The 24,055-nt window shown below is 48.7% G+C and overlaps 1 protein-coding gene across 2 annotated transcripts in view; it reads right to left on the bottom strand.

Annotated features, from left to right (window-relative positions):
- Nucleotides 1–3,986: 3,986 nt before the first annotated feature.
- KLHL18 (kelch like family member 18) overlaps nt 3,987–24,055 on the bottom strand; it is a 45,540-nt gene continuing 25,471 nt past the window's right edge. The window contains exons 5-10 of one of the 2 annotated variants that reach the window (XM_083406493.1): nt 23,132–23,292; nt 17,073–17,209; nt 14,241–14,463; nt 11,994–12,098; nt 10,949–11,060; nt 3,987–6,849 (exon numbers count right to left, since the gene is read on the bottom strand). In XM_083406493.1, coding sequence (XP_083262619.1) covers nt 6,463–6,849; nt 10,949–11,060; nt 11,994–12,098; nt 14,241–14,463; nt 17,073–17,209; nt 23,132–23,292 — 1,125 coding nt within the window. In that variant the 3' untranslated portion in view covers nt 3,987–6,462. Of the gene's footprint in view, nt 6,850–10,948; nt 11,061–11,993; nt 12,099–14,240; nt 14,479–17,072; nt 17,210–23,131; nt 23,293–24,055 lie in introns of both variants that reach the window. The other variant, XM_083406492.1, reaches the window with a different exon arrangement.

Genomic DNA, 24,055 nt, shown 5'->3' with positions numbered 1-24,055 from the left:
CCCAATGTCTTTGTAAATGACTTGGACGAAGGAATTGAGGGGAAGGAATTATTATTATTGTTGTTGTTGTTTAGTCATGTCCGACTCTTTGTGACCCCCTGGACCAGAGCACGCCAGGCACTCCTGTCTTCCACTGCCTCCCGCAGTTTGGTCAAACTCATGCTGGTAGCTTCGAGAACACTGTCCCACCATCTCGTCCTCTGTCGTCCCCTTCTCCTTGCGCCCTCCATCTTTCCCAACATCAGGGTCTTTTCCAGGGAGTCTTCTCTTCTCATGAGGTAGCCAAAGTATTGGAGCCTCAGCTTCAGGATCTGTCCTTCCAGTGAGCACTCAGGGCTGATTTCCTTCAGAATGGAGAGGTCTGATCTTCTTGCAGTCCATGGGACTCTCAAGAGTCTCCTCCAGCACCAGAATTCAAAAGCATCAATTCTTCGGCAATCAGCCTTCTTTATGATCCAGCTTTTTATTATTATTATTATTATTATTATTATTATTATTATTATTATTATTATTATTTCAAGAGAACTTAGGGCCAAACTAGATGCTGACATTGGCTGTGTGATTTCTGCCTGCGTAGCCTTTTTTATTTTTATTTAAAAAAAAAAACGAGAAGAGAGTAGCTGCCCTGGGCTGGGACTGTCCATGGGAATAAAGGAGAGCCTGAGTGCTGGATCAGGCCAAAGGCCCACCTTCAGTCGTCATCCCCCAACTGCCTCATAGGGGCAAGATCTCCCGGGAAGAGTCGCTGTGCTCCCGAGTTGTCCTGTTTCTTTGAAAGAGAGTTAATTTCTCTGACACCGTGTGGGTTCTTGCTGACCTGCTCCCGGCTCCACCTCCAGATATTCCGTGTGCAAAGCAGAGGCTCCCTTCTCTCCGTTGCCTCCGCGGTCCTTTTCTTTCTAGACTGTAAGCCTCTCGAGGGAAGACCTGCCCTCCTTTTCTTTGCAAAGGATATTCTCTGGCACTAATCCATCACAAACATGTGCACAGAACTGCTGGCAAAGGCATTTTGACAAAATAGCTCCCGTGTGTTTATTTCCAGGAAGCCAAACTGGTTCTGGCCATAGCTGTCAACTTACAGATTTGAAAGTAAGGGACCAGCAGCCTCGGAAATAAGGGATCAGCAGCCTCGAAAATAAGGGATTTTCAGAGCACAGGTATGTTCAACTTCTGAGCCCCTCCGAGCCAAAGGCAGAAAGCCCAGCCAGCAGCCAAACGAAGCCTCAAGCTGTGGTTCCCACAGCGCAGCAACCCAGCAAAGGGGATGCAGCAAGGAAAACCACTGTCACCTCTCCGCTGGGAAGCGCTGAGCAAAGGCGAGTCCCCAGGCAACACAGCCGATTTGATCGGCACAAGGCATGCAAGCTCCACCCCCCAGTCATTCTTAGACTCCTTATTGGGTGAGCAACGCAGCCAAGCAATGCAGTAGGAGCCTCTCTCCTCCCTGGCCGGGAGGGAGGGAGGGAGAGGAGCTGCTTCCTTTGAAACCCGGGAAATTTAAGGGACCTCATCAATAAGGGACAGCAGCGGGGCACGGTGCTGGGATAAGGGAGTTTCCCGCCAAATAAGGGACGGTTGACAGCTATGGTTCTGGCTAGAAGTCAAGGTGTTTAACGTCGATGGTTCCTTGCTGTGAAATCTTCTTCCAGCAGAGATTGGGGTTGCATTCCTGCTTTTGGGAAATTCTCTTGGGAAACTCTTAAAAAAATGTCAACATGCCTATTCCATGGCTTGAACCCTTGGCTCACTTGGCGGTTTTCCCACCCGGGCTCTGACCAGATTTTATTCGCCCACTCAAGTTTCTCTGCTTCAGCATCAAGCACTTCAATGTATTCAATGGACCTCAGGGTTCTGGGTTCGGGTTCCACGTTGGCAAGATGATTTTTTTTTGGGGGGGGGTTCAAGCTTCCAACTCTATAATTCCATGATTCTATGTACTGTGGTACATAGAATGACAAACCTAGACAGCATCTAAAAAAGCAGAGACATCACCTTGCCAACAAAGGTCCATATAGTTAAAGCTCTGGTTTTCCCAGTAGTGATGTATGGAAGTGAGAGCTGGACCATAAAGAAGGCTGATCGCCGAAGAATGCATGCTTTTGAATTATGGTGCTGGAGGAGACTCTTGAGAGTCCCATGGACTGCAAGATCAAACCGATCCATTCTGAAGGAAATCAGCCTTGAGTGCTCACTGGAAGGACAGATCCTGAAGCTGAGGCTCCAAGACTTTGGCCACCTCAAAAGAAGAGAAGACTCCCTGGAAAAGACCCTGACGTTGGGAAAGATGGAGGGCACAAGGAGAAGGGGACGACAGAGGACGAGATGGCTGGACAGTGTTCTCGAAGCTACCAGCATGAGTTTGACCAAACTGCGGGAGGCAGTGGAGGACAGGAGTGCCTGGTGTGCTCTGGTCCAGGGGGTCACGAGGAGGCGGACACGGCTAAACCAGCATTTCCCAACCTTGGGCCTCCAGCTGTTTTTGGACTACAACTCCCATAATCCTCAGCTAGCAAGACCAGTGGTCAGGGATGATGGGAATTGTAGTTCGAAAACAGCTGGAGGCCCAAGGTTGGGAAACACTGGGCTAAACGACTAAACAACGTGTACTGTGGTTGTTGTAAAGACATCAGGTCCCTACACCTGTAACCACCACAGTGGACACATCCATCGAGTTACAAGGTCATGGGCTTCCTTATTAAGCAGCAATGTCAGAGGCTGCGTTAGACAAGAAATACTTTCCCGTCCCATTGCAATTCCTCCCAAAGCCCCTCTGTTCTTAAAAGCCCCATTCAGTCCAATCCCTGCAGAACACGGTAGCCTGGAGAGTGTGAGAGCTTGGAAGTGGGTGGCTTGGTTTTGGTACCAGAGGACAGTATGAACGTACCTTCACAACGACCCGCAGATCGGCTTTTTGGGCACACACCTGTGAAAAGCTGGCTGTGGGATGGTTGCTTCCTGATCCTTGGCTTCTTGACTCTTGATTCTCGGACCCTTGACTTCTTGATTCCCGGCTCTCTGACCCTCGGGCTTTCTGACTCCTGGCTTCTGGACTCCCGTTCCTGCTCCCACCCCGCCATCTTGCCCCCAGTCCTGACATCCCCTGCTGGGACTTTTATCGCCCATGAACCGGACCATGACAGATACCTTCCCAGGTTGACCCCATCTGATATATGGTCCACTACAGAGAAGCAAGGACGCGGGTGGCGCTGTGGGTTAAACCACAGAGCCTAGGACTTGCCGATCAGGTCGGCGGTTCGAATCCCAGCCACGGAGTGAGCTCCCGTTGCTCGGTCCCTGCTCCTGCCAACCTAGCAGTTCGAAAGCACATCAAAGTGCAAGTAGACAAATAGGTACCACTCCGGCGGGAAGATAAACGGTGTTTCCGTGTGCTGCTCTGGCTCGCCAGAAGTGGCTTAGTCCTGCTGGCCACATGACCCAGAAGCTGTACGCCGGCTCCCTCGGCTAATAAAGCGAGATGAGCGCCGCAACCCCAGAGTCAGCCACGACTGGACCTAATGGTCAGGGGTCCCCTTACCTTTACCTTACTGAGAAGTAGCACCTTGAGATCTTCTCTTGAAGAACACCAAGACTGCTACTCAGTATGGGAACTGAAAACCCCACACCTGGGAGTGAATGCTCAAAACAGGAATGAGTGTCACTGGACAAGGTGGTGGTTGTGGGAACATGGACAAGGGCAGTGATGAAGCCTAGTTTGGACCAGGTGGGGAAACAGCTGTGCCATGCAGAGGACCTTCCACACTTAGATGAGAATGTACACCAGGGCCCTGAATCTTCATTTTCCTGGAGTTATGGAAAAACGAGTGTGCAATCTATAGCCATGTAATTTCTATGATGACTTCTGAACCCGTGTGAATGATGCCGCAATGGGATTTCAGTAAACTGGCTTAGAGAGAAAATGCAGGCAAAATACGCCGAAGGCAAGACACATTTATAAAACAGGAAAGAACGACCGAGCAGCCGAGAAATAAAGTTTCTTTCAAGTTAAATATATTTGGGCTAGGGAGAGCGGAGGTATCGTCACCTAACCTTCACTCTGCCTCGGATTTCACCAACCACCACAAGAACGGACAACACTTTTTTTTTTTAAGTACATGATTTCACATTGACACAAGTGGATGGCCTTGTTACGTTTACATGGAAAGGCTCGCTGGTATGCTCAGAAGCCCCTTCTCGATCCAGGACTCTCGCCGCCGTTTCAATTTTCTTGCCCCAAACCGGTTTTCTCCTGGCAGTTATGGAAATTCACAATACTGTTCACGGATGAAGGGCATGCACAGAATCACAGCCTACGGAAATCCCAAGCGCATCCAGCCCTACGTAATTCAACACTCGCTCCCGACAGCCTCCCTCTGCAATTTTCAGCTCGCAAGTCTTGCAACTGAGTTAAGTTCCTCGGAGCCACTTGTGTGAAAACGTCTCATTTCAAGACCGGGTGTCGGAATCTCTCTTGCCCCAACGGGAGTGTAGGTGGCAGTGACAGGAGTCGTTTTGAAATGGAAGCAGCTCTAACAGGTATTTAAAAGCTACCTACGGATAGGGGCACAGCCCATTTAACTTAAGGGGGGGAGGGGGGGTTCAGAGGACCCAACTGGCCTTTCGACCTTTGTGCAAAACTGGAGCGGTGTAATGTTCAGACAGAAGAATGATGGGGGCGGAACAGCAGAGCAGACTCGTTGCCACTGTGTTAAACTACAGTGGTTTTGAAAAAACACACACACACACATTCGGCAGTACCTCGATTTGGCTTTGATGCTACCAGTTCCTCGAAAGGTGGAGAGAGAGAGGGAAGACACACAGCTTTTTCCAGCTTGAAATTTGGCAACTTGATAGTACTTAGCATAGACGGAGGACAGAGTAGAAGCTAGATTTTGAGTAAGGAAAGTGTTGGTCTGAAAACCAAGTAGCCCCTGTGCTGATAAACAGCTGAGAATTTTAAAGGGGGGTGGGATGAGGAAGGACCACCACAAAGAAATGCTGCCCCCGTAAGAATTGGGTGTGTATACTTATCCTAACTCACAGGTTTCTCCCTGGCCTTTTTGGCCCTCGCTCACAAATCTGTAAACCTCCCATTTACTCTTAGAAGCTGCCATTTCTCACTCTCCAGAGCAAGACAATGGATGTCCTACAACAGCTATCAAAACAGACACCCGACAGCCTGCAGGGCACAAACTGCCACCATCTGAGAGTTCAAAATCCCCAAGAACAAAAGGACGTGGTCACAGTTCCTCCCTGTCAGAAATCAGATACGCTTTTTTGCTTAAGGCTTGTGTGTCTCCAAAGATAGCCCTAGGCGGAAGAGCATTTCCTGTCTAAACAAAAACCTCAGATCTGGGGATGAGAATTTTGATTAGGTGTGAACGGTCGCTGCAAGCGGCGCAGGAACAACTTTGTGGGAATGACGGTGTTCAGCCGAAACATCTAGTTTCCAGGAAATTGTATGGATGTGTTGACGGTGCCAAGCCAACTACTGCTGTTCGGGTGACACACAGCCTGATTTGCTGTTTCGGAGTTCTTCAGAGACAGGATTGGGCCCCCTTACGCTACACGCGTTGCGTCTGAATGGTTCCCACGGCCAACAGGCTCTGGCATGCAAAAATACAACCCTCCAGGAACTTCAGGGATGCAAGCCTCATCCCAAAAGCTTGGCAGAGTCTGTAATGGCATGACATTCTCCTGGGCTGTGGGTCAGTGGCAAAAGGCTGCGAAGCCTTCCTTGCACCGTGGCCCTATCTTCCTGTTTCTGAAGACATGAGAGCCTTTTCTTGCTTTCTGCACGCAGCTAGAATGAAAGAGGGGAACTATCCTTGCCTGTGGAGCAAATGGAGACGAAACCATCAAACAGAGCTTTGCGTGTGTATCTGCGCCACCTAGTGGCCAGGTGTAGGAAGGGGCAGACTCTTCCTGAACTGTGTTTCTCTGCGGAAAATGACTTCATTTTTCCTTGGGGAGAGGGGATAATTGCACCTCTGTGTTGACCACGAATAAAAGGCGGTGGGTGTTTTCCCGGCCAACGTACTGTCCTCGCCCTGGAAGAGAAGGGAGCTCCCTTTCAAGCTTTTAAGGGGCACGACGATAGAAGCATCTTATTACTCCTAGGAAAAGCCCACCTGACCTAAGCAGACGTACACCCACGACACAATCACAAGGGACCAAGGCAGCATCAGAGGAGGCACGGAAGGAGCTTGGCAGAGTCCAGGAGGAAGAGGCAGGTGAGGCTTCATTCGCCCGGCCTGAAATCTCCAAACTCTCGTGACACTGCGGGACCTCGCTCAGCGGCCACGTGGCCCTGATCCATGGGGCTGTTTGTGCGCTTCCCAAATGACAATGGAAACGATGTCGAAGTAGAGTCTCTCTGCAGATCACCCCCTCGAGGCGAGGCTCCCGGCTGCGGAAGTCCTGGCTTTCGGGCGTTGCAGGCTCGTGCCGCCTCCCGCCCTCCGCTCAGATAGTCAGGAGTGGTATGCAGCCCACCCCAACCCCTCCCTCGTGGCACACCATGGGGGCCATGAACGTCCAGCGGTTGGTTTCCGGGTCGTACATTTCTACGGAGCTCAGGTTGGACTGTCCGTCGTAGCCCCCCACGGCGTAGAGGCGGCCGCAGTTCGCCACCAGGGAGACGCGGCTGCGCCGGGTGTTCATGGAGACGATCAGGTACCACTGGTCCGCCATGGAGTTGTAGACTTCGGCGATGCTGAGGAAGCCGGAGCCGTCGTAGCCGCCGCAGACGAACATCTTGCTGCCCAGGGAGGCGGCGCCGTGACGGCAGCGCTTGTTGAGCATGCTGGAGACGTTGTGCCAGGAAGCCATGTGGTGGTTGTAGTACTCCACCTGGAAGGAAGGGTGAAGGAGTCAGGCTAGGGCACGGTCTGATCCCCTCCTTTTGTAATCCTCATAGAACTCTAGCCCAATGGCTGCCATTCATTTGATTTTAGAATGTACCGTATATACCCGAGTATAAGCCGACCCAAATATAAGCCGAGGCACCTAATTTAGCACAAGAAACCTGGGGAAACTTATTGACTCGAGTGTAAGCCAGTTCACCACACCACAAACCTGGTGGTGGCGGCAGCGGCAGAGGAAGAACCAGCAGCCCGATAGGACCCTCACTCAAGTAGAAGCCGAGGGGGGCTTTTCAGCATTAAAAATGTGCTGAAAAAGTTGGCTTATACTCAAGTATATACGGTACTTCAATCGCCTGATTATGATTTTATGTAAACTGTGTTATTTTTACCATTGTTAGCCGCTCTGAGCCCGGCTTCGGCTGGGGAGGGCGGGATATATATATATATATATATATATATATATATATATATATAATTATTATTATTAGGAGAGCAAGCAAGCACAAACCCCACAGGACCACCTGTTGCCACCTTCCCAAACTTTCTTTGGGGGGCCCACTTCCCCCTTGGTTTCACAAACCCATCCCCAGTGCCCCCTAGCCCACCCTTTGAAAACTATTATTCAGCCATAAAAAAAAAAGACTTCCTTGATATTGTATGTGGGCTGGAACTGGTCTGTGACCGAAATAATAAATTCATTCATTCATTCTTCAGAGCAGCAGTTTCCACAACTCACTGAGGAAGGTACGGCGGTACTTTGGAAGTCAAACAGCCTAGTTCCCGAACGTTTTGGCTCCCGAATGTCGCAAACCCGGAAGCGACTGTTTCGGTTTGCGAACTATTTTTGGATACCAAATTTCTGACGGGTCTTCCGATTGCCTGCAGGAGCTTCCTGCAGCCAATTGGAAGCTGCGCATTGGTTTCCGAACGTTTTGGAAGTCGAACGGACGAAAACTCATTCCAAGGTACAAGTGTAATAGCACAATGAAATTCGAAACAGGAACAGTTAATTGCACAGGTGTTCAGAATCCAGCTGAAACTATTTCAACAAAACTGATGAACTTGATCCAGCGACATCAGTTTTTCTCTGTAATTATTCCATTTTCTGAACCCATGTTTTTATGAAGCTTTCTAGGACAGCATGGGGCGTAGCTGGCAACCTTCCCTTTTTTGGCGGGAAATTCCCTTATTCCCTTATTGTTAGATATCCCGTAGGCTGTCCCCGGGACAGGTGAGGCTGCTGATCCCTTATTTTCAAATCTGAAAGTTGACAGCTATGGCATGAGGGGAGATTATTGGGTTGTTTTTATTTTGATTATGTATTTTGTGTTTTTATATTGTGATTTGATTGTGAGCCGCCCTGAGACCTGTGGGTATAGAGCGGTATACAAATCTTAATCACAATAATAATGATAAGTGATGCTAGATTTGGGGGGGCGGATGTTCCAAGACATTACAAAGCTGCAGATTTAGGTGTTGTCTCCAAATACATACCCAAGGAAGGACCTGCAGACAACAAAATTATACCTTGTAAAGTTGTGCTTGTGTATATACAGTGGTAAAGTAAAGGTAAAGGTACCCCTGCCCGTACGGGCCAGTCTTGACAGACTCTAGGGTTGTGCACCCATCTCACTCAAGAGGCCGGGGGCCAGCGCTGTCCGGAGACACTTCCGGGTCACGTGGCCAGCGTGACAAGCTGCATCTGGCGAGCCAGCGCAGCACACGGAACGCCGTTTACCTTCCCGCTGGTAAGCGGTCCCTATTTATCTACTTGCACCCAGGGGTGCTTTCGAACTGCTAGGTTGGCAGGCGCTGGGACCGAACGACGGGAGCTCACCCCGCCGCGGGGATTCAAACCGCCGACCATGCGATTGGCAAGTCCTAGGCGCTGAGGTTTTACCCACAGCGCCACCCGCGTCCCGCATATACAGTGGTAAAGGTAAAGGTACCCTGCCCGTACGGGCCAGTCTTGACAGACTCTAGGGTTGTGCGCCCATCTCACTCAAAGAGGCCGGGGGGCAGCGCTGTCCGAAGACACTTCCGGGTCACGTGGCCAGCGTGACATCGCTGCTCTGGCAAGCCAGAGCCGCACACGGAAACGCCGTTTACCTTCCCGCTAGTAAGCGGTCCCTATTTATCTACTTGCACCCGAGAGTGCTTTCGAACTGCTAGGTTGGCAGGCGCTGGGACCGAACAACGGGAGCGCGCCCCGCCGCGGGGATTCGAACCGCCGACCTTTCGATCGGCAAGCCCTAGGCGCTGAGGTTTTACCCACAGCGCCACCCGCGTCCCGCATATACAGTGGTAGCTCGGGTTAATAACTTAATTCGTTCTGGAGGTCTGTTCTTAACCTGAAACTGTTCTTAACCTGAGGTACCACTTTAGCTAATGGGGCCTCCCGCTGCCGCTGTGCGATTTCTGTTCTCATCCTGAAGCAAAGTTCTTAACCTGAGGCACTATTTCTGGGTTAGTGGAGTCTGTAACCTGAAGCGTCTGTAACCCGAGGTACCACTGTATTTTTGGTGCTATCACAGCTTAACGTTTTTCAGGTGTCAACTGAGAATCTTTTATGTACATTTTTAAATGACCCTACCAGTGAGGGATGACCGAGTCCCAAGATTTAAAAACCAAAGATTTGGAATCTGGAAAGCAGAAGAGCAAATTCAAACAGGATGGAAGTGGACATGGAAGGGGGCGGAATGTTTTATTTAGTGCTCAGAGCCTTCTTGGGTGATCACAGTCACGATGCACAGCAGGGGCAAAGACTAGAGAGCGAAGTATTGGAAGACACAAGAATTACCCACTCTGGAAGAATGGCAGGTGAAGGTGATGGACTATATGGAATTGGCGGAAATGACCGGCAGAATCCGAGACCAGGGAGAAGAGTCGATGGAAGAAGATTGGAAGAAATTTAAAGACTATCTACAGAAATATTGTAAAATTAATGAATGTTAGAATGATGTTGGATTGAGGTTAAGGGGTTTTTAGTAACAATGATATGAGGGAGTACGCAAAAATGGAATGTTAAAAGGTGAAAAGCTAAAGTTATAATATATTAAGATCAAGATAAAGAGAAAGTTAAAGAGGGAAAGGATTTGCTGAATTAACAAATTGAACTAGAATACAAAGAGGGGAGGTGTGAGGAGGTGAGGGAAACAAGCGAATGCAAGATATGTTATGAAAGATTGAATTGTTTTTAATTGTTTTTTGTATTTGTATTTTTCTTTTTTCTTTTTGTAATGTTATGGAAAATCATAATAAAATATTATTAAAAAAGAAAAGAAAAGACTAGAGAGGGACCCAAACGCTGCTGTCAAGGAAACTTTTCACTGGCTCTGTCAAGTGAACAAAAATAAGTCAATAGGACAAAAATAGGTCGTGCCCACTTTCCAGACCCTGGAGCAGAGGTCAGCAAACTTTTTCCGCAGGGGGCCGGTCCACTGTCCCTCAGACCTTGGGGGGGGCCGGACTATATTTTTTGGGGGGGAACCCCCCGACTCTTCCCTCCTTTCTCCACAGCACCGGATGAGTCCCAGTGGCTGCTTACCTGTGCCTTGCGAGCGGCAAGGGCTGGCGGCGGCAGAGGGACAATGAGCAGCACGTAAGGACTGGCTGCGGAGAGGGGCTGCTTAAAAGGGCGCTCAACAAAGCCCAGCCCCCTTCCTCCGCTAGGCAGGGCGGGGAGAAGCCAGGAGGAGGGAGGGAGGAGGCGCCGTCGCAGTGTGTGTGAGGGAAAGGGGCGGAAAATGGTGCCGTCCAAACGATCAGAATCCCCATGCCGATCCACGCGACGACTCCCAGAACGTTGGCCGGATCCAGAAGGCAATTGGGCTGGATCCAGCCCCCAGAGCCTTAGTTTGCCAGCCCATGCCCTGGAGCCTCTGTGCAAAGCCTACAGCCAATGCATTGTGTTTCAGTATCGAAGTTGTGGGGTCAAGTTACTGACCAGCCCGGCCTACGTGACAGGCCTGTCGGAAGGTGGAAAGCAAGGATGTCACAGCCCGCCACAAGCCCTCAAAAGAAGGCAGGAAAGAAACAGCGTGATGGGGGGAAAGGTAAGAGGTGCGGCGAGCAAAAAAACTCACGCTGTTGAAGATCTGCAGTCCGTCGTGCCCGCCAGATACAAATATCCTGCCTTCGAATACGGTGACACCAGCTGCACTGCGGTTTGAACTCATCGGGGTGACCACCATCCACCTTTGCAAAAGACCAGAAAATGAAAGGAACTGAGCGGCAGCCACATTTAAGCTGAAGGCTTCAAAGCACACCTTGCATCTGGACTGCTAGAGGCAGAGAGGAGATGTCCAGACATACTCCACAGTATACCTGAAGGAGCATCTCCACCCCCAGCCCGGACACGGAGGTCCAGCTCCGAGGGCCTTCTGGTGGTTCCTTCACTGCGAGAAGTGAAGTTACAGGGCCTTCTCAGTGGTGGCGCCTGCGCTGTGGAACGCTCTCCCAGCAGATGTCAAGGAGATGAATAACTACACAACTTTTAGAAGACAGCAGGCATAGGCAAACTTGGCCTTCCAGATGTTTTGAGACTACAATTCCCATCATCCCTGACCACTGGTCCTGTTAGCTAGGGATGATGGGAGTTGTGGTCCCAAAACATCCGGAGGGCCGAGTTCGCCTATGCCTGGGTTACAGGGAACCAGGCAGAGGGTCCTCTCGGTGGTGACACCTGTCCTGTAGAACGCCCTCCCATCAGATGTCAAGGAAAAAACAACTATCTGACTTTTAGAAACAGGTAGCTAGCCGTGTTGGTCTGCCGTAGTCAAAACAAAATAAAACAATTCTTTCCAGTAGCACCTTAGAGAGGAACTAAGTTTGTTATTGGTATGAGCTTTCGTGTGCATGCACACGAAGAAGGTATCTGAAGAAGTGTGCAAGCACACGAAAGCTCATACCAATAACAAACTTAGTTGGTCTCTAAGGGGCTGCTGGAAGGAATTTTGTTTTGATTTTTAGAAGACATCTGAAGGCAGCCCTGTTTAGGGAAGTTTTTAACGTGTGATGTTTTATCGTGTTTTTAATATTCTGTCAGGAGCCGCCCAGAGTGGCTGGGGAAATCCAGCCAGATAGGTGGGGTATAAATAATAAATTATTATTATTATATCATGTACTCACTTGTCCGTCTCAGGTGAATAGGCCTCCACGGAGTTGAGGGAGGAGGTGCCGTCGTATCCACCACAGACATAGATCTGCCCATCCAGCACGACTGTCCCCATGGCACTGAAACAAGGGCCAGGTGTTAAGAAGAAGAAGAAGAAGAAGAAGAAGAAGAAGAAGAAGAAGAAGAAGAAGAAGAAGAAGAAGAAGAGTTTGGATTTGATATCCCGCCTTTCACTCCCTTTAAGGAGTCTCAAAGCGGCTAACATTCTCCTTTCCCTTCCTCCCCCCCAACAAACACTCTGTGAGGTGAGTGGGGCTGAGAGACTTCAGAGAAGTGTGACTGGCCCAAGGTCACCCAGCAGCTGCAGGTGGAGGAGCGGGGAAGCGAACCCGGTTCACCAGATTACGAGTCTACCGCTCTTAACCACTACACCATAAGACTGCTTTTGGCAACAAGCTTTTCTTACAGGCTGGTTCCACTTCTACCTGGACCAATTGCGATGGCCCAGTTTCTTCTGCTGTCTCGTTCTGAACCCATTGGCCTGTCTGGTGAGCTTGTGGAAATCACAAAACACTGAAGGCCTTCCTTTTCACCTCTTCCGGTCCCACCGGAACTGCCGCCTGGCTGGCTGAGGGACAGCACCAACCTTCCTGGACTTTGTACCAGCTAGACCAGGGGAGGGCGAAGCTGTGACACTCGAGACGTTGCTCTGTTTCCAACTCCCATCACCTCTGACCACTAGACATGCTGGCTGAGGCTGATGGGAGCTGGAGTCTCAAGGGCTCCAGTTTAAACTAAGGAATCCAGCTTGACACTCCCCCAGAGCATTTTGCTAACACAGATCCAGGAAGATGTGGGCACATATATGTTTGTAAAAGGTTTGCTTCTCTTGCTTCTCTTCTAAGTGCTGCAAGAGTACCAGAGATTTCGTTTGTTTCATTTTTTAAAATTTGTATACCACCTTTTTCTATCGCTACCCACAAGGAGGTTTACAATCTGAACAAAAAAACCCAAAATAGACAGTGAATATCACATGCATAGTAACAATCTGATCCGATACAAAAAAGAAGTCATAATAAAAACGTAACTTTCAAATAAACAACTTATATCAAATAAAGCAATGTTCAATACAGTGGAACCTTGGTTCCTGAACTTAATCTGTTCTGGGAGTCCGTTCGACTCCCAAAATGGTTTGGGAACCAAGGCACGGCTTCCGACTCCTGCAGCCAATTGGAAGCCAAGAAGATTCCTGCAGCCAATCGGAAGCCATGACAGACGTTTGGCTTCCAAAGAACGTTTGAAAACCGGAACAATCACTTCTGGTTTTTGATCGTTCGGGAGCCGGGACGTTCAGCTCCCAAGGCGTTCGGGAGCTGAGGTTCCACCATAATCCATTAGCACATAATAGTAAAGAGTAAAATTTGTGCATCAGCAAACAATAATTTAACAATTGCAATAAAGAATTACTAAACGATAATAAAAACAACGGCAAGTCACAATGCATCAAATATCACTAAACATACAGGAAAAGGATCACATTGAGAAACAAGGACATACAACTCAAGATAGTTTTTTTTAACTATCCCATCACTCCTCTTCTCTCTTTCCCTACCTGCCCGCGGACTGTCTCACCAGAGTGGTGCATGCTCTGGTTATCTCCCGCTTGGACTACTGCAATGCGCTCTACGTGGGGCTACCTTTGAAGGTGACCCGGAAACTACAACTGATCCAGAATGCGGCAGCTAGACTGGTGGTTGGAAGCGGCGACCAAGACCACATAACACAGGTCTTGAAAGACCTACATTGGTTCCCAGTATATTTCCGAGCACAATTCAAAGTGTTGGTGCTGACCTTTCAAGCCCTAAACGGCCTCGGCCCAGTATACCTGAAGGAGCGTCTCCACCCCCATCGTTCTGCCCGGACACTGAGGTCCAGCTCCGAGGGCCTTCTGGCGGTTCCCTCACTGCGAAAAGCCAAGTTACAGGGAACCAGGCAGAGGGCCTTCTCGGTGGTGGCGCCCGCCCTGTGGAACGCCCTCCCACCAGATGTCAAAGTGAAAAACAACTACCAGACTTTTAGTAGACCTCTGAAGGCAGCCCTCTTTAGGGAAGCTTTTAATGTTTAACAGACTACTGTTTTTTAATACTTTGTTGGAAGCCGCCCAGAGTTGCTGGGGAAACCCAGCCAGATGGGCGGGGAATAAATAATAAATTATTATTATTATTATTATTATTATTATTATTATTATTAACCTCACTCACCTTCGTTTGCTGTTCATACTTCCCACTTTGGACCAGGAATCTGTCTCTGGGTTGTAAACTTCCACGGTGCTCAGCCTCAGCTGCCCGTCGTATCCACCAATGGCGTACAAGAGCCCGTTCAGCACGGCGACGCCCACCCGGCTGCGGGCCGTCGTCATTGGCTGGCACTTCTCCCAGTGGTTGGCAATGGGGTCGAAGACTTCCACCACGTTCAGGGAGTCGCCTGCATAGAAATTTGCTGCTCATGTTTTAAAAAGTGGTCATCACTGGACTTGTAAAAGGGTAAAAGAGTATGGGGAAATAATCTACAATGAAGTGTAAAAAATGTTTAAAAGTACTCCCCCCCCCCGCCAAAAAAAACCCTTCATATGTTGGTATCATATGATCCACAGCATTTTTTCTACAGCGTTTGTATTTGTTTGTATTTGTGGGACGCAGGTGGCGCTGTGGGTTAAACCACAGAGCCTAGGACTTGCCGATTGGAAGGTCGGCAGTTCGAATCCCCACGACGGGGTGAGCTCCCGTTGCTCGGTCCCTGCTCCTGCCAACCTAGCAGTTCGAAAGCACGTCAAAGTGCAAGTAGATAAATAGGTACCACTCCGGCGGGAAGGTAAACGGCGTTTCCGTGCGCTGCTCTGGTTCGCCAGAAGCGGCTTAGTCATGCTGGCCACATGACCCGGAAGCTGTACGCCGGCTCCCTTGGCCAGTAAAGCGAGATGAGCGCCACAACCCCAGAGTCAGCCGCGACTGGACCTAATGGTCAGGGGTCCCTTTACCCTTTACACATGGGGTTGTCTTATACACGGAAAAATACGGTAATCATACGCAGCAGCTTCGCATTTATTGCACCTAATTGTAGTGATTCAGACTGCGTGATAAACCGCTGTCAGAGGGAAAGGTCAGGCCTTTTTCATCTTTTATGGTGAACGGCTGCCGGGCTCGCCTTTCTCTGTGCAGCTGCCACTGCATGCCCCAGGTAGAATCCCAAACAATCCTTGCAGGATACCACGGAATGACATATTTGCCAGGGTTTACGAGGCTTGTCATGGGACGCGGGTGGCGCTGTGGGTAAAAGCCTAGGGCTTGCCGATCGAAAGGTCGGCGGTTTGAATCCCCGTGGCGGGGTGCGCTCCCGTTGCTCGGTCCCATCGCCTGCCAACCTGGCAGTTCAAAAGCACCCCCGGGTGCAAGTAGATAAATAGGGACCGCTTACTAGCGGGAAGGTAAACGCCATTTCCGTGTGCGGCTCTGGCTCGCCAGAGCAGCGATGTCACGCTGGCCACGTGACCCGGAAGTGTCTTCGGACAGCGCTGGCCCCCGGCCTCTTGAGTGAGATGGGCGCACAACCCTAGAGTCTGTCAAGACTGGCCCGTACGGGCAGGGGTACCTTTACCTTTTTACGAGGCTTGTCACCGAGCAAGCAGCAAAGGGTAAGGGCCCCAAACAGCAATTCTTGCATTGCTGAGAATCCACGGATTGCAATCCCCTGCTCTTGATCCAACTCTGCTTTGTTCCACACACGGTTTATATTGTGTGATTTGCTTTGGGCATGGCATTTTTTTAAAATGGAGGATGAGCTGGATGAGCTTCACAGCTTTATTCGACTTTTCACCTAGGGCAGGCATGGCCAAACTTGGCCCTCCAGCTGTTTGGGGACTACAATTCCCACCACACCTGACCACTGGGTCCTGTTAGCTAGGGATGATGGGAGTTGTAGTCCCAAAACAGCTGGAGGGCCAATTTTGGCCATGCCCGACCTAGGGAGATCGGGGAAGCCAAAGCAAACATATCTCCTTTTTGGATCAGAACAGGATTGTGACACTTAAATCACCGGGTGACCAACCCAGATATACCATGGGTTCAGGCACTGCTCTTAATCCCCCTTGCCAGCACAGGACTTTAATTCAGTGCGTCTGAGCACTGTGGCATCTGCACCAAACTACAATTCCCATTGTCCTTTGGAAGGGAGCCATGACAGGCCAGCATAAAACAGGGTCCAAAGAGGCTGCTTTGGAGAGCCATCTTCCAATAGCCAAGCAGCTGTAACAGGGAAGATGGAGCAAGCTGGTTTTCCTCTGCTCTGGAGGGCAGGACTCTAACCAATGGCTTCAAGTTACAGGAAAGGAGAAGTAATAGTGCCACTGTATTCTGCTCTGGTCAGACCTCACCTGGAGTACTGTGTCCAGTTCTGGGCACCACAGTTCAAGAAGGACACTGACAAACTGGAACGTGTCCAGAGGAGGGCAACCAAAATGGTCAAAGGCCTGGAAACGATGCCTTATGAGGAACGGCTAAGGGAGCTGGGCATGTTTAGCCTGGAGAAGAGGAGGTTAAGGGGTGATATGATAGCCATGTTCAAATATATAAAAGGAAGTCACCTAGAGGAGGGAGGAAGGTTGTTTTCTGCTGCTCCAGAGAAGCGGACACGGAGCAATGGATCCAAACTACAAGAAAGAAGATTCCACCTAAACATTAGGAAGAACTTCCTGACAGTAAGAGCTGTTTGACAGTGGAATTTGCTGCCAAGGAGTGTGGTGGAGTCTCCTTCTTTGGAGGTCTTTAAGCAGAGGCTTGACAACCATATGTCAGGAGTGCTCTGATGGTGTTTCCTGCTTGGCAGGGGGTTGGACTCGATGGCCCTTGTGGTCTCTTCCAACTCTAGGATTCTATGACTAAGCATTGGGAAGAACTTTCTGACAGTCTCATGGATGCTTCAGCTGAGATTCCTGCATCGCAGGGCGTTGAACTAGATGACTCTCGGGGTCCCAATTCTACAATTCCACGGTGCTTCCTAGGCACGCATCCCTGGCAAGGAACAGAGTTGAAAGATACCTGCTGAGTTGAGGCCTCCCACGGCATAGATCAGGCCTGCGATGGAGGTGCAGCAACGGGGGCGTGTTTTGAAAGACGGGAGGTGCGGCCGTCGGTCTGGCATGAGGTGGTAATCCTTCGCTTCATCCACGAGGTCCCTGAAATCCAAATGGGAAATGATATACAGTGGTACCTCTGGTTACGAACGGGATCTGTTCCGGAGGCCTGGCCATAACCTGAAAATTTTGTAACCGGAGGACCGCTTCTGCACGCACATGCGGCGCCGCAAAGCGCTTCTCCACATGCGCAAAGCTCATAGAGTGTATCTGTATTTGTTAATTTTATCCATTCCTGAATCCAACTAACGCAAGAGGCTTCATAATATAATTTCAAATCAGGCAGTGAGAAGCCTCCACTATCTTTAGTATCTGTTCATAATTTGTATTTTATTCTCAGCTTCTTATGCTGCCAGATAAATTCTGAAATATCCTTTTGCTCATCTTCAAAACATTCCATATTGCTTATTATCGGGATTGGTTGGAATAAAAACAGCATGTTTGGCAATACGTTCATCTTAATAACTGATATTCTTCCTAAAAGAGACAAGTTCATTCTATTCCAAATTTCCAATTTCCTTTTTATTACATTCCAAGAAATCCAACCCAATTTCCGCAACATTTGAATTCAGCTGAAAACCAGAAATTTAGCATCGATTACGCATGACGTTTCACATACATTTAGGCAACAGCCTGCACTTCAGAGCAGCTTAAGTAAAATGGGCGTGGCAATGACCTACCTGAGCAGAATGCTTTGCTGACTGGAAGCATAAAATCAGGAGTGGGAAACCCCAATCTTGGAGAATGAAAATAGCCCCCTTACCCGGCATGTGGGACCCTCCCAGGCCACACCTCCTCCCTAGCAACAACTCCTCCAATTATCCCGCCTGGCTAAAAGATGTCGTTGAAAATGGACAGTGCCTTTGGCTTGCCTGGATTGGGGACAGCGAACAAGTGAATACAGTGGTGCCTCGCAAGACGGAAAACCCGCTAGACGAAAGGGTTTTCTGTTTTGGAGGTGCTTCGCAAAACGAATTTGCTATGGGCTTGCTTCGCAAGACGAAAATGTCTTGCGAGTTCTGCGGGGGGTTTTTCCCTCCCCCTCCCTTTTCCCCCAGCCCCTAAGCCGCTTAACAGCTGATGGTAAGCCGCTTAACAGCTGATCTAAGCCGCTTATCAGCTGATCCACTAAGCCGCTAATAGCCTTTTAGCAGCTAATCCGCTAATCCCTTAATAGCCGCTAATCCCTTAATAGCCGCTAATAGCCGCTAAACCGCTAATAGCGCTAATCCGCAAGACCAAAAAAACCCGCAAGACGAAGAGACTCACGGAACGGATTCTTTTCGTCTTGCGAGGCACCACTGTATTAACCTCAAGTATCTGCGTGGATGAAATGTAGCCTATTGCACGAACTACCGTATGGGCCAGTGGGATGGATCCCGCTCACTGTTTTGGCTTCTTTAGCCCCGCACAACCTCTCCCTGCCGGAGAGGATGCGCGCGACTATCCCTGAAGCCTTCTGAGCGCAGCACAAGTTCCCGCTGTGCTCCTCAGGCTTCGGGTTCCTTTTGCTGAAGCCGGGAGAGCAAGACTCTCCTGGCTTCAGCAAAAGGAACCTGAAGCCTCCAGAACGCAGCGGGAACTCACGCTGTGCTCCAAAGAGTTCAGGGGGCTAACCTTGAAGCCTGGAGAGCGTGAGGGGTCGGTGCGCACCGACGCCTCTCGCTCTCCAGGCTTCAGTGAAAGCAACGCGAAGCCTCTGGAGCACGGAGGGAGCGCTCCCTCTGCGCTTCAGAGGCTTCACGTTGCTATCGCTGAAGCCAAGGAGCCTGAATTCGCACATTTCCCCTTAATTTTTGGAGGGGGAAAAGTGCGTCCTATAGAGCGAAAAATACGGTAACAGAGCAAGTAATTAAGAGGGCCTAATACTCTTCCTCGCTGCAGGGACCTGTTTAAACAAATCATTCTCTTACTGGATGTCAGGCAAAGTCTTGTTCATATATGCATGCTTGATTGGCTGCAAAATTAAGTGGTGACTTGTCAAAATAGACACTACATCTCAAACAGAGGCCTGGGCTTTTGTGTCCCCTTTCATGGTGGCAGTTCATAAGTTCTGCTGCAGGCTTCCGGCTTCCGGTTGCCTTAATGGTGCAGCTCCCACGATAGCGGACACCATGGGTGAAGCAATAAACAAAGATGATAGAGGGCAATTATCTTTATAAACTCCCCCCAGAGCCCGGGGGGGGGGGGGATGAGCTTCCCTTGCGGATCGTCTCGGTACATGGCTTTCACTCCGACATGGATGTGAGAGCAGGGCCGGATTTAGGTTTGATGAGGCCCTAAGCTACTGAAGGTAATGGGGTCCTTTATATGTCCAGCTGTCCTTTGTCAACAACAAATTGTCACTGTTGTTTGTGTTGAATATATGCTATATGGTAATTTATGAACCTAACAGGTATCTCAAGCCATTTGCACAACCAGTCCATGCAGAATGTAGCCACCCTATATATAAAAATGAGCAAACCAGTGATTTTTTAGGGAGCAGGCTGGCAGGCGGGGCCCATGACTTACATATAGGAGCCTACACAACACAAAACACTGTTGCTGTATGTAGGTCTTATTTTATTTGTTTTTTATCTTAAATTTTGGAAATGTACATCCAGTTTTTTCCCTTTAATTTTTTGGGGGGCCCCCAAGAGAGTGGGGCCCTAAGCTATAGCCTGTTTAGCTTATACGTAAATCCGGCACTGTGTGAGAGGCAGGGAGATGTGTGCTGGTAATAGTGGAACAAGACTGAGGACTGCCGAACCGAAACAGCTACAAGGTCGTACAGATTTTATTAGGAAAGATGATTTCATTTGAGCAACGAGATGGTATGTGTTGGGGGGCGGGGAGCCAATCACTTAATTATAAATCCTTTGCTACATAAATGGCTCAGCAACACCCCCCCCAAAAAATGCCAAAAAATGAAGTGAAGAAGAAAGTAGATGGGAGTATAGATATGGATTATAAAGATAAATGGGACTGTGTGAGGATAATATTAATGTTTGGAATAAGTATAAAAAAGACTTGGAGCCTCTGCGGAGTTAATTTCTTACTTGCCCCCTGATTGAGGAGAGGAGGGACTGGACTTTGAAGAGTTGCCGGGGCTTTGACGGGGCACCAGATCATTCTTCTACAAATAATTATGATTACTGTATTTTTCGCTCTATAAGACGCACCAGACCATAAGACGCACCTAGGTTTTGGAGGAGGAAAACAAGAAAAAAAATATTCCGAATCCCAGAAGCCAGAACAGCAAGAGGGATCGCTATGCAGCGAAAGCAGCAATCCCTCTTGCTGTTCTGGCTTCTGGGATAGCTGTGCAGCCTGCATTCGCTCCATAAGACGCACACACATTTCCCCTTACTTTTGAGGAGGGGAAAAGTGAGTCTTATAGAGCAAAAAATACGGTAATTGTTTTGACTGGATGTGGAGGGGAGAATTTGGAGGCCCGTCAGGACATTGGGTGACTCCCTGCTTGAAATCGAAAGCGGAATTTTACAGCTGCAATCAGAAGAGTTGAGAACAAGAGAGGTCTCTCCAGAGTAACTGTGAGTCAACAAAGCCACAAGGCACAAGGAGATCAGAAACAACTAATTTGGACATAATATTTGATAAAGAATTAAAGGGACAATTGATGAAAATTACCACCTCACACAGGAAGAAGAAAGGAGAACTTCACTTGCGAATTTACAAATAATTATATGTGTTAATGCGAACTGAAGTTAATTATTATAGCTGTGGTACAAGGGATTTTAACAAGAGTCGATTGTATTTGGTTTGAGCAATAGTCTGGAGGCGAAATGAAAGGGAATCAGACCACAGCACGTGGGAAGCCACACAAAATTTATAATTAGCTATGTAATTGATATTTATTTGAATTGGTATTGCTATTTGGTATTAATATAATATGGCGCATATTGGATTTTTGTAACTGAAAATTAATAAAAATTATTTAACAAGAGAAACCTAAGTTCTGCTGCAAGGCAGGAACTTAGCGCCTATGCTATGAATGCATGTGTGAATGAGACCTACAACTCAGAACTCCTGAAGTCGGGCAGCCGCTGCCGTGTTCCTCCCCTTCAGGCGACTCCATTTTCATTTGTACATAACGCTTTGTCAGAGCTGCTCCACAGTCTGCAGAATGAGGGCGGTGCAGTGTAATTCTGGACTGGACCACTTCAGACTGAGGACTCAGCTACATTAGTCAAAAAAAGAGTGTTTCGAATGCATTATAGACATGCAACACCAGATGGCGCCGGAGAGCAAAGAAAATTTCTATGCGATTTTCCATAGCGTGTGTTTTTTCTTTCGTTATAACGATTTAATTTCTGATTTATTTACAGAGGTTTTTTCCTGTGTGCAAATCTACCCTAAAAGTGGTCAAACAACCAGCCACATGTTAACTCTGCCTCCAAATTCCTGTATGCAGTGGAGTTCTACCTCTCTTTTAAATCAAAACCAGTGAAGGCAGTGAAGGTCCTGTGTGAGTGCCTGGAGGCGGTTGGAGGATGGATGGCGGCCAACAGATTGAGATTGAATCCTGACAAGACAGAAGTACTGTTTTTGGGGGACAGGGGGCAGGCGGGTGTGGAGGACTCCCTGGTCCTGAATGGGGCAACTGTGCCCCTGAAGGACCAGGTGCGCAGCCTGGGAGTCATTCTGGACTCACAGCTGTCCATGGAGGCGCAGGTTAATTCTGTGTCCAGGGCAGCTATCTACCAGCTCCATCTGGTACGCAGGCTGAGACCCTCCCTGCCCGCAGACTGTCTCGCCAGAGTGGTGCATGCTCTGGTTATCTCCCGCTTGGACTACTGCAATGTGCTCTACGTGGGGCTACCTTTGAAGGTGAGCCGGAAACTACAACTAATCCAGAATGCGGCAGCTAGACTGGTGACTGGGAGCGGCCGCCGAGACCACATAACACCGGTCTAGAAAGACCTACATTGGCTCCCAGTACGTTTCCGAGAACAATTCAAAGTGTTGGTGCTGACCTTTCAAGCCCTAAACGGCCTTGGTCCAGTATACCCAAAGGAGCATCTCCACCCCCATTGTTCAGCCCGGACACTGAGATCCAGCTATGAGGGCCTTCTGGCAGTTCCCTCATTGCGAGAAGTGAGGTTATAGGGAACCAGACAGAGGGCCTTCTCGGTAGTGGCGCCCGCCCTGTGGAACGCCCTCCCTTCAGATATGAAGGAAATAAGTAGCTATCCTATCTTTAAAAGACATCTGAAGGCAGCCCTGTTTAGGGAAGTTTTTAATATTTAATGCTGTATTGTTTTTAACACTTGATTGGGAGCTGCCCTGAGTGGCTGGGGAAACTCAGCCAGGTGGGCGGGGTATAAATAAATCATCATCATCATCATCATTATTATTATTACTTATTATGTGCAGAAGAATTCTGTCTCAGGGAATGTCTACAGCGGTGCATCTCAGAATTCCACCACCTGCCTGTCTGAATGGTGAACACAGATCAAGATACAGTGGTACCTCGGGTTACATGCGCTTCAGGTTACATACGCTTCAGGTTACAGACTCCGCTAACCCAGAAATAGTGCTTCAGGTTAAGAACTTTGCTTCAGGATGAGAACAGAAATCGTGCTCTGGCGGCACAGCGGCAGGAGCAGGAGGCCCCATTAGCCAAAGTGGTGCTTCAGGTTAAGAACATTTTCAGGTTAAGAACGGACCTCCGGACCGAATTAAGTACTTAACCTGAGGTACCACTGTACTGGATGACACAAAACTCACATAGCCCATTGCCTGCCCTGAGCTTAAGGGACAGAGGAGACACAAGAGAGAGGAGGGCATTGTGCTTCCACAATCTGACCTGGCCGTGTCACCTGGATGAAAACTCTCTTTTGCCTGCATGGTGGAAAAGGGATTCTGAGTTTGGGGCTACGTGCCTGCCACTGTCCCACGCGCTTCCTCGTTGTGATTCCCCTCCCAGAACTGCTGCAGGTAGCTCAGCCCTCGCGTACCCACCTGCACTTGTGGCAGCAGCGGACGAGGTCATCCTGTTGGACGCGGTCCGCAAGGAACTGGGGTCGGCAAAGAGGCAGGCGGATTTTGGAGAGGAGCTCCGGCAAAAAGGGCTCTCGATGTTCACGGTCGTACCTCACCCAGGCCAGAGCGGCTTCGAAGACCTGTTGGAAGCGGAGAGGGAGATATATATATATAAAAAGGCTACCCGGGACGTTTCCAGGTTATGATGCCCTGTTTTAGGAAACTCTGGAAGAGATGAAAGCAGCAGTCCTCTTGAAGCGCCGACACGCCTTCAGCCTTGAAACCCACCTTACACATAGGCAGTGTTAGAAATTATCCAGGCGCCAGGCATGTTTTGCGACTGGCGTGGGAGTCCATTGCGACCACATGAGAGATCTCTCTTTTTTTTAAAATAATATTTATTAGATATTTTATAATTATGAAAAGAAAAAACAATCAAGAAAAACAATACATAGAATCAACAAACAATACATCAACAATAAAAAAAATACAATACAACATAAAAAAAACAAAAACACACATCCAAATTTTATATCTATATCTTTCATTAGCTTATTTCCTCGACTTCCTCGCACCTCCCTTTTTTGTATTCTGGTTCAAATTAACTGGTTCAACAAATCCTTTCCCTCTTCTTCAATTTTTGTTCTATAATTTATCCTAACACAATTTAACTTTTAATTTTCCACTTTATCACATTAACACTTAATATTCATATAATTCTTAATAACACTTCTGCTAAAACCATATAACCTCATTCCAATATTCTTCTAACATTCATTAATTTTGCAATATTTCTGTAAATATACTTTAAATTTGTTCCAATCTTCCTCCATCGACTATTCTCCCTGGTCCACATGAGAGATCTCTGGGTGCCAGATTGCCGACTGACATCTCCACCTGGCT

This window comes from Podarcis tiliguerta (assembly GCF_965153285.1).
Source record: "Podarcis tiliguerta genome assembly, chromosome: 12".
Lineage (NCBI taxonomy): Eukaryota > Metazoa > Chordata > Lepidosauria > Squamata > Lacertidae > Podarcis > Podarcis tiliguerta.
Note: the sequence above shows the minus strand (reverse complement) of the source record. Positions and strands in the feature narration are given on the sequence as shown.